This window comes from Diorhabda carinulata, chromosome 5 (genome assembly GCF_026250575.1).
Source record: "Diorhabda carinulata isolate Delta chromosome 5, icDioCari1.1, whole genome shotgun sequence".
Classification (NCBI taxonomy): domain Eukaryota; kingdom Metazoa; phylum Arthropoda; class Insecta; order Coleoptera; family Chrysomelidae; genus Diorhabda; species Diorhabda carinulata.
In genome coordinates this window covers 31,174,954-31,190,475 of record NC_079464.1, presented here as the reverse complement: position 1 = coordinate 31,190,475, position 15,522 = coordinate 31,174,954, and the positions used below count along the sequence as shown (strand labels likewise).

At 32.3% G+C, this 15,522-nt stretch overlaps 1 protein-coding gene across 6 annotated transcripts; it reads right to left on the bottom strand.

Annotated features, from left to right (window-relative positions):
• Positions 1–1,797: 1,797 nt before the first annotated feature.
• On the bottom strand, positions 1,798–15,515 carry LOC130894610 (ankyrin repeat domain-containing protein 12). Of its 6 annotated transcripts, none has more exons than XM_057801533.1 (11): positions 15,385–15,515; positions 14,839–15,041; positions 11,230–11,499; positions 7,184–7,470; positions 6,827–7,094; positions 6,607–6,767; positions 3,560–3,799; positions 3,268–3,498; positions 2,473–2,676; positions 2,177–2,372; positions 1,798–2,085 (listed from the first exon to the last, which is right to left on the bottom strand). In XM_057801533.1, exons 2-11 carry the CDS (start codon positions 15,011–15,013, stop codon positions 1,850–1,852), a joined length of 2,268 nt encoding a protein of 755 aa, XP_057657516.1. In that variant the 5' UTR covers positions 15,014–15,041; positions 15,385–15,515; the 3' UTR covers positions 1,798–1,849. The 6 variants fall into 6 exon arrangements, with proteins under 6 accessions (XP_057657516.1, XP_057657513.1, XP_057657514.1 ...); XM_057801530.1 differs by having other exon boundaries at positions 14,740–15,041; positions 15,385–15,512; XM_057801531.1 differs by having other exon boundaries at positions 14,740–15,041; positions 15,435–15,473.
• Between the last annotated feature and the right edge of the window lie 7 nt (positions 15,516–15,522).

The window sequence follows — 15,522 nt, the reverse complement described above, 5'->3', positions numbered from 1 at the left end:
ATTATTATATTTGATTATGTAATAGCAAATATTTTGTTTGTTTATTTATTTAATAGAGATAAATACTATTATTAAAATCGATTAACTTTTCATGCGATAACCAAACTTTTACTTCGTTACAATCAAATGGAAACAAGAGAATTCGTGTTTATCCAATGATATCACAAAAAAGAAGAAGAAATGACAACTTATCGAGTAGATTCACTTGTAGTTGTTTTGAAAATTAATTACGAATATCACAAACTTCTAAATATGTCGATTTATATCAGATTTGTTTATTTTTATGCCGTTTTTTATCGATATTTGAACTAAATAGCGAAAAGAATTTATCATTTCTTTTTACGTCAACGCCGTCGCTATTTTGACACCACCTTCTAAAAAACTGTTTCCGCCATAGATAAATGCAAGGTGATAGAGGTTTATTATGTATTAAGTTATCATAAAATTCACAATATATACTTTAAATGACGAATTATAAATGTTAGTTTTATAAATAATGTATATTAAAAGTATTTTTGATGTTTGATTCCATTTTCGGTGTGTATATTATACATTTCAAAAACATTAGTCACTAATGCTTAGCACGCAGTATAGTCCAATCGATTCAAATCGATTTTTGACATGTATACGAAATTCAATTTGATTTTTTTATCAAACAAATCGAATAAAAAGAAAAAATATTACTACCATAGGTAAATCAAACGAAACTGCACCTTCTTTTACTTCCGAGAGTATTTGTAGTTTCAGTATAGACAGTGCCATCTTCCGTTTATTCTGGCCATCTGTAATTCATCCCTGGATAGTAATACGCGAAGTTCACCGCCATCTTTTATTCAATTCCAAGACTTTATCTCGTTTTATTATAAACAGCAATATCCACCAATCATTTTATATAGTAAAATTTTAATAAGCGGTTCATTGGGCCATCTGTCATTCGCTGTTTTAATATAAAGAGCCTCATTACGCATTTACTAGTAGAATTCACCGTTTTAATGTAGACAGAGCCATCTCGCATTCATTTGTAAAACTTTTAGCCGTTTCAATGTAGCCAGTGCTGTCTATCCTACAGATTCCTTGATATGCGACTATCTTTTATTTACTCACGAAACATTTTGCGATTTCGATATAGCCAACGCCATCTATCACTCTAGTATTGTAACAGAAACTTCCAGTTCTCCATTTTTAGTCCTAAATTTGCTGCGATACGGCCTAACATCGATATAGCCAACGCCATCTATCACTGTAGTGTTGTAACAGAAACTTGTAGTTCGCCATTTTTAGTCCTGAACGTGATATTAATTTCAGTGTAGTTAACGTCATTTACGACATTGTAAGAAATATGTTATGATCTCCATTATTTGTCCTAAACGTGCTTGAAGATGTAAAACCGTGATTTGCAGTTACAATACAGCCGACGCCATCTATTATTCCAGTATTGTAACAAACAGTTCCAGTTCTCCATTTTTAGTCCTAAATTTGCTGCGATACGGCCTTACATCAATACAGCCAACGCCATCTATCACTGTAGTATTGTAACAGAAACTTCTAGTTCTCCATTTTAAGTCCTAAACGTGCTTGGTAATGTAAAACCGTGGTTTTCAGTTACAATACAGCCGACGCCATCTATCATTCCAGTATTATAACAAATAGTTCCAGTTCTCTATTTTTAGTCCTAAATGTACTCGTAGTATCTATATAGCTAGTGCCATCTATCCTAAACTACCGGAACCAAAATTACAGTTTACTAACTGGAGTATCGGGCCTTTTTTAATTCCAAAAAGGGTAAATAAAACAAAATAATCTCACGAGATTTATTTACAATAAAAAATGAATATAAAAAAAAAGTTTTTCAAGCTGGCAGCAGATCGAAATCGTCAGAAACGTGCACCATGGGAACGTGAGTTTCTTCAATTTTCGGTGTAGTTTTCCGATCGCATAAATTCAATTCCTTCAATTTCCATTCCCAATCCATTTTCTGGACAGCGTGGAGAGATTCCGCTTCGTTGTGGTGCCTCAACAACATGTGTTCCTTAATTTTCTCCCATTTGTCGTCGACGTCTTGCAACCAACTCAAAAACAGTCGCCCTGCAACAAAAAAAAAACCAAATTCGACACTCCCAATAAACGGTATCTAACGTAACAATCGTTACACCCTGTACAACGTAGATATTCTTACCGTTATATCGAGATCTAGCGTTTCGGTCTTTCTCTTCTTGTTCGGGCGTGATTAGATTGTAAACTTCTTCGTCTCTTATGATGGTACATACGGAAAAGGGTAACGATTGATTAGCCAAAGCCCTAGCCGCCCTACCGTGCACCCTTAAAATTTCCTGTTCCACCGATAACACCAATTTCTCCTTCTCTATCACATGCTACAACACGAAATTCAATTAAAAACATCACACAACCTTCCAGAATATTCTGCGTAATCATATAGTTACAAGGGGGTGCAGCCGAGTAATTAAAATTTACCTGTGTCCGCAGTCTGTACCTCTCCTTCTCCTGATCGCTGAACAAATCTTTCATTTGTTGGGGTAGCGATTGGGGATATGTTACATTCGGTGTTGTAGGTGCAGTACCCGCTAATACGTACGTACACCTATTCATCAAATAGTCTTTGAAGCCTTGGGGAGGTTTGGGTTGGACCGGGAACAAGCCTCTACGTCTTTTGGCAATCTAAAATGATTATAAGTTGGAAACATTGAAGATAATCATACAGTTTGGTCCTTCAAGCCTGGTTCTAATCCGGCTCGAAGGACCAGAATGTACAGTGGTAGTATATAGTGGGTTTCAAAGGGAAAATAATCATTTATTTGTTTGAATCGAACTTAACGTTGAAAATAATGGCGATTCATGCTGAATACCCATAATCTGCACCTTCGAGCCTGGTTCTAATCCGGCTGGAAGGACCAGAATGTACAGTGGTAGTGAATAACGGATTTCAAAAGGAAAATAATCATTTATTTGTTTGAATCAAATTTAACGTTTGAAATAATGGTCCTTCGAGCCTGGTTCGGATCCGGCTCGAAGGACCAGATGGAAAACGGATTCCTACCGAAAATAATCATTTTTTTAGACGAAATTCGACGTTGAAACTAGCGGTGATTAATAGTGATTACTTAAAATCTGGTCCTTCGAGCCTGGTTCGGATCCGGCTCGATGGAAAAGTGAATTCTAGGGAAAATAATTATTTGTTCGGACGAATTTCGACATTTTATAGATCCGATTACGGATGATATATAATTTAGGTTAGGAAAATCCTTTTACCTGTTTCCTAATATCCAAATATAACTGATAACAATTGGTTATCGGTTGTTCGTGCGGATGGACTTGGGCTTCAGTTGAGTTTTCCTGCGAATCCGAAGGCGGCGGTGCCGTCTCCTTGTTCTGTTTCATTTTCCTTTTCCTCGGGTGTAATTCGACCGGCGGCGGCGGCGCCGGGGCGGCCGGAGCGGACGCGGTGGCGGTCGAAGTTTCGGTTTCGGCGTTCGATTGTGCCTGTAAACCAAAAAAAAAAATGCGGACGAGGCCGTGATTTGCGCGTGGATGGTTAACTTACCTCGTCTGCGTCGTCCGCATCTTCTTTTTTTTCTTCTTTGTCGGTGGTTGCGGGAGTTTCTGGATTGTTTGCAACGGAATTTGTTTCTTTTTCGGTTGTTGGTTCTGTATTAGTCGAACTCGGGACTACGTACGGTAGGGCTTGGTGCAATCTCTGGGAGCTGTTTTTCCCGTTACGTCCTACTCCACTTTCTTGTTCGGAGCCGGTGGTTTGAGGTATGACGATTTTCAACGGAGGTACCTTCGAAAAGTTTGAGTCAAAAATTTTGAAAAATGAAAATTTCTATAATAAAAAGTGGAATTTTATTATTTTTTTCGTCTTCTTTTCGTTTGTAAATCATTAATAAACCCCAATTATGTCAGTTGTAGGGAAAATGGTACAAAATCCCTTCCAAAATGGAAAATATTCAAAAAATAACTAAGAGCCTACAATATTGTATTCGATAACGACCATTTTGGCATCAGAATTATACGAAAACTGGATGCAAATTATTTTTTTAGTAAATTCTTGACTTGGGTGTAAAACACACCCTTTTGTAGAGTTTCATTTGAGTCAAATTTGATAAAATGACTTAAATAGGTGACTCTATAGTAAAATTTCAGATAAACACCATACGGAAGCCATATTTATATCCAAATGAGTCAAAAATTGGGTAAAAACCGTGAAAATTTACAAATGATTGACCCAGAAATAGACAACAGTCATTAGCACCGTATTTTGTAAGTCAAACTCAATAAAATGTCCTCAATTAATGTCTCTACGGTAAAATACCCAAACGGAAACTAATTTTGCTTTAAAATGAATCAAAAATCTAATAAAAATTATAAATTTTTCACTCATAAATATAAAATTTGATCATTTGACTTAAATGGGTCATTCTATAATAACGATTCATAATGTTTTTCCCCATGGACCACTTCCAGAGGACCACCAGGTGCTACATTTTTTGTAAATTGCCAAAAATTATTAAAAAAAAAATATGCAAATCTGATCTAACAATAGAATTTTATGTAAGACCCCTGTAAAACCACCATAGACCACTGGATGTTCAACTGAATTGCTATGGGGAATTAATGCTCCATAAATTTGAAACTATATTTGCAATCAAATGAAGAAAAATCTTCTAATTCGAAGATTTTTCATTTAGATATAGAAAACTTCCTCCTTCGCAATTTTATGGAGGTATAACTCACAAAAATGGGCCTTGGATTGAGCAAAATTTGGAAAAAATCCATTTCAACTCAACTCGTAACCGCTGAAGTTCATTTTTGCATAAAAATTATAGGGAAAAAGATAAAAACCGTAAAATAATCGTAAATTCTTCAGTCAGGTATAAAAAACATCCTTTGACCCAATTTTTTAAAAGCAGAAGCAGATAATTTGACTTGGATGGATGGATCACCATGCAGTTTCGTAACCGATGGAGTCCATTATTGCATTAAAATGATCCGAAAGTAGGATAAAAACCAAAAATAAATTGTAAACTCTCAACTCAGACATAAAAAGCATCCTTTAGCCCAATTTTAACAAATCAAAACTGAATAATCTAACTTTGAAGGATCACCATACTGTTTCATACACAACAAAAGATATTTTTGTAGCAAATTAATAATAAAAATGGAGAAAAACTGAAAAAAACTAGTAAATCCTCCACTCAGGCATAGAAAACATCCTTTGACCCAATTTTTTAAAAGCAGAAACAGATAATTTGACTTGGATGGATGGATCACCATGCAGTTTCGTACACGATGAAGTCCATTATTGCATTAGAATGATCCGAAAGTAGGATAAAAACAAAAAATGTATTATAAATTATCAACTCAGACATAAAAAGCATCCTTTAGCCCAATTTTAACAAATCAAAACTGAATAATCTAACTTTGAAGGATCACCATACTGTTTCATACACAACAAAAGATATTTTTGTAGCAAATTAATAATAAAAATGGAGAAAAACTGAAAAAAACTAGTAAATCTTCCACTCAGGCATAGGAAACATCCTTTGACCCAATTTTTTAAAAGCAGAAGCAGATAATTTGCCTTGGATGGATCACCATGCAGTTTCGTACACGATGAAGTCCATTATTGCATTAGAATGATCCGAAAGTAGGATAAAAACAAAAAATGTATTATAAATTATCAACTCAGACATAAAGAGCATCCTTTAGCCCAATTTTAACAAATCAAAACTGTATAATTCAACTTTGAAGGATCACCATACTGTTTCATACACAACGAAGGATATTTTTGGAGCAAATTAATAATAAAAATGGAGAAAAACTGAAAAAAACTAGTAAATCCTCCACTCAGGCATAGAAAACATCCTTTGACCCAATTTTTTAAAAGCAGAAACAGATAATTTGACTTGGATGGATGGATCACCATGCAGTTTAGTACACGATGAAGTCCATTATTGCATTAGAATGAACCGAAAATAGGATAAAAACAAAAAATGTATTATAAATTATCAACTCAGACATAAAAAGCATCCTTTAGCCCAATTTTAACAAATCAAAACTGTATAATTCAACTTTGAAGGATCACCATACTGTTTCATACACAACGAAGGATATTTTTGGAGCAAATTAATAATAAAAATGGAGAAAAACTGAAAAAAACTAGTAAATCTTCCACTCAGGCATAGGAAACATCCTTTGACCCAATTTTTTAAAAGCAGAAGCAGATAATTTGCCTTGGATGGATCACCATGCAGTTTCGTACACGATGAAGTCCATTATTGCATTAGAATGATCCGAAAGTAGGATAAAAACCAAAAATGTATTATAAATTATCAACTCAGACATAAAAAGCATCCTTTAGCCCAATTTTAACAAATCAAAACTGAATAATTTAACTTTGAAGGATCACCATACTGTTTCATACACAACGAAGGATATTTTTGCAGCAAATTAATAATAAAAATGATTTTATTAAAAGAATGCTCGACTCAAAAATGAAAATCACCATCTTAAATAATTTTTAAACTCTCAAATAACAATTTTAACTTCATCGATACTCTAAATATATCCTTCGCAACAATATCTTACCTTCAGATCCGTTTTTCCATCTTCTGCTTCAGGATCAGATCCACTCGGTTTAGGACTAGAACAAGGACTCTTTTTGTCGGAATTAACTTTGGAAGAGCTCGAGGATCCTGATTTAATCTGCCCTCCAGTCGACTGTTTATTCCCTTGACCCTTGCTCTGTCCTAAAAAGCGAAAAATAAATTTATAACATATTATCAGTAGTAAATTACCAAGAACTAACCTGTATTTCTTTGATTACTTGATTTGCCTTCTTTAACGTTCTCTTCTTTACGTTTTTTCCTTTTAGTTTCTTCGTCGCCCGTATTTGTCGTACTTCCAGCCTCTTCCTGACCCTCGTTGGAATCATAGAAATTCCTTTTGGCCGGTGTGGTAGTTTCCTCCGAAGCTTGAGTAGTTGGAGGAGCTATTCCCAAGGGATCTACTTCGTCCACTTCCATTTCCGTATTGTCAGAAAGGTTTTGTTTACGTTCGTCTGAAGAAGAATCGCCCTGTTGACATATCGATCAATTTTTTTTATAATTTCCACATTTTGAATCGACTTTAGTTCCGCTATATCATATTTCATAGTAAAACCCACCTCTTTCGAAGATTTGAATTCGTATACGTCCTCGCCGGTGGACGTGGAAGTTGTCGCTGACGGCCCTGTCGTGGAAACAGTCGTTCCCGACGCCGTCGAACTCTTCACGTCCATCTGTTCGTCTTTTTGGGATTTACTCGACGTCGAAGCAGTGTTACTCGTACTCCCAACGACGCTGTTACCGCCACTCGAAGTGGTGGTCGTTGAGGGGGTAGCTTCGCCGCTTGAAGTAATTTTTTTGTCATCCCTTGAAGAGCGAGATACTACTCTCGATCCGGATGTGGAATCTACAAAATGGTTTACTTTTCATAACAATTTAATCAAAAATATTAAATGTTTAAATTAAAAAATCCAGTTTGCAGAAATATATCACTTTTTCTAAATATTTCAAAATAACCTATTCACTTAAATCGATTTGTCCTACCGTACATTCCTTGTAAATTGATGTCATAACCTCTTTAAATGATGTTTTTAATCGGTTTAATTTGTTTCTGTTGAAATAACTAGTTTATAATTTTTTTATACCACAATAATACGTAAACTACTAATGGCTGAATTGAATGTCAAAAATTGGCGCCATAACAGCGTTACACCAAGTGGAAAATTGAACGATCTTATATTAACTGGATCATTAATAGTAAACGACCACAATTATGAAAAAAGAAGATTATATTGTTATATGATTTTATTTCTATGGTCTATTTATTATCTATGGTTATGAAATATTGACACGTAATTTTAGAATATTCACAACTTTTCTTTATTGTGTACAGTTAAACCCAATTAATTAGAATTTTGTTTTATGTGATTCAACTATGCTTTTTTACGAATTTTTAATAATAGAATACGCTCAATTAAATTCCGAAAACTGATTTTATGACAATCTATGTTTAGTAAATATACGGGGTTAACAATTATTTCAGCATACGATGACTATAATTAAAATGAAAATTACACTAATGAGAATGATTTGAATGTGTACGTGAGAACATTATAGTTATTAAAAAAAAAAAAAAATAAAACCGGTCGCGTAACGAGGTTATGTAGATAAATTGGTAGTTAACGAGACAAGACCTAAATTATACTACTCAATATGATTTACACGTTCACGTATAACAATTGATTTTTTTGATGTTCCACATCGTACCAGATAGACAACTAAGTAAATTATGAGATAATTACTTATCTCAATGTATGAAAACAAACGTGCCAAATTCGAAAGAGTATTATTTATAGAAATTTATAGAAATAAAAAAGAAGATTTTTATAAATCTCGTAGATTTATGTTGGACGATTCGACATATTCCGACACTAATCGCCTAAATCATAATAATTCTAACAGACTAAATTTGTATCAGTCACAAACTCACACGCATAAAGACACATGTCATCGAGATAAGTTGACCTTGAAATATTTTAAATATCTAAACAAAACATTGTGTAAGCATTTTACAACGTGTACGATATACGAGGGCATCAAAAAGTTGATTTTTTAATAAAAATTCACAAAACACACCGGTAATTACGAAAAAAACTCATACAGGAAGGTCAAAAATTGAAAGTAGAAGGTATTTCTGAAAAGAAAACGATTATTAATTTGAAATTTTCGCCATTAAATTGTTATTTTCGTGATTTAAACTGCTTAATTATATTTAATACTTCTCAAAAAGAGATTAGATAACGTTTCCTATTAGTTTGCAAAGAATTATAAAGCAGAACCGGACTTACAACCATTGTCAAGAAATTTTCTTCCATTTTTAATTTTTTTTTGTTTTCAATAAAGTTTCAATCATTTTCAAAAAAAAAAAGAAAAGTTTAAACTTCTAAAACGGAAAAATATACGTAGAATTTAACTAAAAAATATCAAAATAACTCGAATGTTCAGTTTTTAAATGCAAATAATATATTTTTTTTTTCAAATCAACTAAAATTAGTCAAATTAGAGTGAAAATGATGGTATGAAAATAATTTTTGTCTGTGGTATGAAGAAAAATGCACTACAGTGGTGGAAAGTTGACATCTCGATCTCGGGCATAAATTTAACGTTCGCCCCTTGTAGTGTAATATACTATTTCAACAATACACTGACAAAAACACTTCTGTGAAATTTTAAGGTTAGTTCATCCCTAATTAATCCCCCCCCCCCCCACAATTGCCTGATCGCCTTCTACTTTTTTTTTCGAAATTTTCTACCCTACTTTGAGGCAATACGAGGGTTAAGTTTTGAAATAGACAAATAAAAACAAAAATGTTCGCGAATCAATTTAATTTGATAACACGTTCTGAGTACGTGTCAAAATGTCAAACTATACGATGGCGATGTCAAAATATTCAGATCAGTGTTGCCATACATCAAAACTTAAGTAGCAACCTGTATTTTATTGAAAGTAAAACTTCAACTCCACCCTGTATATCACGATTAAATTTATTAACCAATAATCAAATCAATTTAATTACGAAATATAATTTTGTGACAATCTGTATTTAACGATACATTAAATTGTACTAAATACACACTAACAAATACGATTCCCACGTATATTCGATAATTATTAATTAAATCACATACACACACACACCCTGTATATCACGATTAAATTTATTAATCAATAATCAAACAAAAGAAAGTAGGTAAATATGCTCAATAATAAAACGAGACGGAATGTATCTAGTGTATACATACCCAATCTGACAATATCGAAATTCTCGTTTACGAATAGAAGAAGAAAAAAACAAAATGACCCAGAAAAAAAACTAAATGAAAAACCGGCTTTTCGGCAAACAATCAACGCCCGCACTCGTTCGTAAAAATAAATTATGTACGCAACAGATTCACAAGAAAATGATCGAAAAGGCGGCCATAAGAGAAGCGGCTCTCGAACGATTGCGGCACACGATTACATACGACTAAAACTAGTTGTGTGGGGAGTTTCCCGATTATGATTTTTTTTTAACTAGTGTGTCCGACATTTACCTTTGTGATGTTGCTGTTGTTGTGTCGATGCTCCACGACGCATCTGGGTCTGTGTCCGATCTATCGGCACCTCTTTCGTGCTTTTTTTTTTTTCTTCGATGCTGTATACCGCGAGGTTTGTTTTACTTTACGACATGCACACAAACACACTTGCTTGATCTCGCGGTGGCGAGAGAGAACGGAATTATTCGCGCGCCGACACAACTGGATTCCGTGCCGTGTTGCCGATACGCGCGGAATTTCACTATTGCTACAGTCGATTTATTTAAAACTTGTTGGGGTGATTGAACTTTTGTTTTCATATTTCACGTGAATAAGAATAACGAAAATCGAATAAATATAAAGAATTATGAACCCAGAAAAATGTTAAAGCTAATAAATAAAGTAGAAATATATATAGTGTGGTCTAAAAAATGATCTAATTAAGAATAAAACTGTTTGGGATTCGGGTCGTATATCGTATATTTTGGCATACAACGAACAATTTCAAATAAAAAATAAAAGAATATCATAATTTGAACAATTTTTACGAATTTAATTCCATTTACGATCATCCTTGAACTCATTAGAATCAATTTTCTTTAAAAGTAAAATACGAGGTAGAGTGTAAAAGCGGCAACACCGCTAAGAATACTATAAAGCTCGTAAATATTGCCCGCAATGCCCGCTGCACAGTATAATAATTAATAAGTTTATATATGCTTGAGGTTACAAGGCCGCATTATTCAAAGTAAGTTATTTACTGGATTGGAAATGAATATGCATTATTATGATATGTCTGTCAATAAAAATACGAGGAAAATTTAAAATAACCATACCAACGTCTCAACAGACATTTCGATATAACCTTGAAATGATAATGTTTGGAAAGACATTTAAATAAAAAATATTTGTTTGGAATTTTCTTAAAACTAAAATTTATCGATAACATTTAACATAGTATTTGCACCTACTACTTTAAAAAACAAAAAATTTTACTTTTTAGGAAATTTACTTTCTATATGTTGGTGCACTTGACACTTGATTATTTGTAGGTTATAATTACGTGATTTATATTGTTATAAACACTTACCTGGTAAAGGCAAATTGGAATTCAGTAAATAAGGCTTGACGGATACCGGAGCCACATCTAAAGGTGTCTTTCCTTTGGAATTTTTCGCGTAGATATCGGCTCCCCTTTCAACTAATAATTTGACGAGTTTTAGATGACCGTTGACAGCGGCGTCGTGAAGTGGAGTATCATTATCTAGGCCACGAGCGTTCACGTTCGCGCCCGATTGAACTAAACGAAAAGCAACGTCGTACCAGCCGTGATTACAGGCTTCGTGTAAAGGTGTCCAGCCTGAAAGGAGTTTAAAAAAAAAACTAGTGGGTCGAAATTTGAATTTTCAAAATATAATTTCACGCAATCGCTACAATGCAACGTTTTCTGTGTTTAGTTCGTTTCGTGACTAATAACTTGATATAAACTTAGTTTTATAACATTTTTAAAAATAAAATGGTGTGCTTAACTTAATCTAGGTATTCAATACCATAGGTGAGTACTTTCTGGTAAACCTCAAATTTGAAATATTTCTATTGATAGATAATCTGTATTTAAACATATTTGGAACAATTATGATGAATATGCTCATTTTATTGACCTTGAAAAGGTCCCAACGAGTTTTGGATATATTTAGAAAGACGTTAATTCACTATAATGAAATAAAATTCTTATATATTCACTATAATTAGATAAAACAAGATAGTATCAAATTTATTCATAGTTCTCATAGACCAGTTATAGATTTTTTCACTGAAAATTTACTTCAATTTGAATTATATAAAATCTAATACAAATTTTTTTTCAAATGACGTAATCCATCAGCGGCCATGTATCAGCTGTTGTAAGCAAAGAAAAATCGATTTGTTTTATGTATATCGATACCTAACATAAAAAATATATGTTTCGTATTTACCTTATCTATGATATTAAATATTTGACTGGAATAAAGTTGATATAAGGAAAAACAATAATAGTAAAGAAACAAAATCAACTTTTTTTAATGATATTCAGTATACCGAATGAAATGTATCGATTGTATTTATCGATTATAAATTATTCTATAATATCGGGTGGAAGCGATATATCATATTTACCTATTAGGTCTGTGATCTCATATATCGATATTCCATAAAATCGTGTTGGTCCATGAATGATGTATTGCAAATGGCGTCTGGTAATTAATTTCGTTAAATTGTAAACATTTTTGTGGGTTTTTTTATTGAATTCATCAAAATGTGAATATTTAAGAAATCGAAAACGTATTTTTTTTCGTTAAATGTACATAGGTAAGTTATATTAATTACGTCTTAGGTTTTACAAGTTTAAAAATGTGCATAACAAAAAATGATTTAACAAAAATATTTTCGTTATTTTTTTGTTTAAATACGAGAAATCAGATTCATAATGAAAGATTTCTTAATGCTTTTACATTTCAATATAAAATATCTATCATAATAACTTCACGTGAACAATTCAAAACTAGAAAAGATATTTACCATCAATTATTAACACTTAACTTCATATCTGGCTCGTATTTCTGAACTTAAACACAAATAATATCAGTCCTTTTCGTAATAAATAATATTATAGGTTTTTTTTTCACTAAATCATTCTTACGTTTACATAAAACTCTAGCATAGATAAAAAAAGGTTTAAAGTTTCGAAAATCAATTAAAAAACTAAAACCCACCCGATGAATGTTATTTATATACTTAAAAATATATGTATATATCATCCCTTAATTCGTAATTATCGGGAAAAATTTTGTTTATATACCAATTTACAAAACACGATTAATAACCTAATAACCCTATCTTCCAAAGAAATGGCGCGATGTCATGATCAGCTGTTTGAAAATCGTCAATTTTAGTTTCTTATTTAACCTCAATTAGAGTATGATATTTTCGAATAATAGATTTGTTATTAAAGTGAGTTTTAACCGAACAAAATAAGTTTTAAATACGAAAGTTGATCCCTATATATAGAAATTCACCATTTGCAATATGCTTATAAAAGTACTTGGATTTAAAAACAGTTTAGGACCAATTTTACGAGATATTGTGAGTGAATAAAAGTGAGATTTATCTAATTGATTGTGTACGGGATAAAACAAAATTTAATAATCGTAAGTTTTGTATAAATTTACATACATATCTCGGAGAACTTTCTGCCACTATGAAATCCTGTTTAGGAGTCACATATTTCTAAATTATGTATTAATTTTTTAAAATTATTTGCATACTTTTATTAATTTGACATTTTTCATATCATTATAGCTACAAATATTCATTTCGTTGCATCCATTAAGCGATTTAGCAATTCACAGGCGAATATTAGTAAATAATTGATGAAATATAAACTCTAAATCACGCCGTGATTAATAAATTAATGAAATTATCATAAATGTTACTTTTGAATCCTGTAGAAATGTCGAAAATTAATTTTATTCAATGTAGCAGTTCAAAACGAGACATTTGAAAAGAAAATATTATAAATGCGGGGAGTTAATTATCAATAGCTGAAATTATCTCAAAAATATACATAAGGATGATAAAAAAAACTAAAATAACACCAATGAGTTGAGCACAAAGAGCAAGATGGTTAGGACACATTGTCAAAGCAGAAAATTGTGAAAATTAAGCTGGAGAAAGAAGAAGTGAAAAGAAGAGTGCGTAAAAGAAAAAAATATCAGAAAGTGGAGGAGGATAGTGAAGAAGATTGAAGCCAAAAGTCTAGAAGACAGAAAACTGAAGTTTGCACCTAAACCAATAAGAAATTGATTTAAAAATGTACCAATAACAATTTTTTTCATGGCATCACATGTTCTATGTGTTTAATCTAACATGCACTATGAAAGCATTTATCGAATGTATTTTTTAATGTGTGAAAGGTTCGACATGCATTGAGATTTACCCCGTATATAAAAAGTTAGTACCTAAGTACTAATATCGCTGGCAAGATACTTTTGTTTCATTCGAAAAGCCCCAAGACAAGAAGCAAAATTATTGATGGTGATTATTTTATTTTGAATTGATTCTAATCAGCACTAATTTTTTCCATATAAAATAAGAATACAAAAAAAAAAGTATTTCAAATAACTTAATGTTATAAATTCCTTTTAGATTGCTGCTTTTTAAAGTTTTTAAAACATCACCAATGTACATTACAGGCTTAAAAATCTCAGCAAATAAAAATAAAATACGAAACAGTGAAATACAATAATTACGACCCGCAATGACGTTGAAAACATAACCTTGAAAACTTTATATAATCGCTTGATTTTCATTGGTTACATCTTAATTCATAGATAAATCACATTGAATGTTCTGTATTCTGATTCCTACCTTTATTAAACAAGAAGAAATTCCTGACAGATCGTGTCAAGAATACTATAAAAAGAAGTAGAAATAGAAAAGTTCCTTCAGGATTTATTTGGAGATTTATTACAAAATGAAACAATCACCATAGTGAGTAGTATATTAATTTGCTACACTTAGCACCTGTATGCTGTAGTAGTATTATTAAACTGAAAATTACCAGCAAAATCAGCTACGTTAGGATCGGCACGGTGTGCCAGCAATTTACACACTTGATCAACATCCCCCTTAATAGCCGCTAAATGCAATGGAGTTTCACCTCTTTCATTCCGTTCTCGGGATCTCGATGAGCTCGAACTTGGGCTTCTAGAGCCCGGTTCGTTGCCAGAAGTCATCTGCATTAACAATGCCATCTGCTGCCTTTCGGACATTGGGGTTACTGATGGAGTCCTGCTTCCACTGTTTGACCCTTTAGGTCGAATTGGTGCAGGCATTGTTGAAACATCAAAATTCTTCTGTAGACTGAAACAATTATAAGCAAAACCTTGTCAATTATATCAAATTCCCTCCAATCTACTTTTGATATGTTTGTCTTATTGTATATTAATAAAGGTTGATGCAACTCTTTAAAGTACATAAAAAATTTGAATCAATTAAGGAATATTTAAATTATTATTAAATAAGAACGTATATAGAGGATCCCACTAATGAATACATATTTTTTAACTTTTTAAAGTGGGTGCATTGTTTACATAACCTTTTGTATACGTAGTTTTGTATGTATTCAAACTTTCATGCGATTTTATCAATTCAAATGAATATATATCGTTAAATAATATTATTCATTAGATATATTTAAGGTTACCTTCTTAACAATAGATAATTATATAATTTATCTATATTAATAATATTTACATCTTCCTATTACGCACCGACCACAAAACTAAAATTACAGAACTGATTCACTTGAATCAAGCGTTCATGATTGCGCATTCGCTAGACA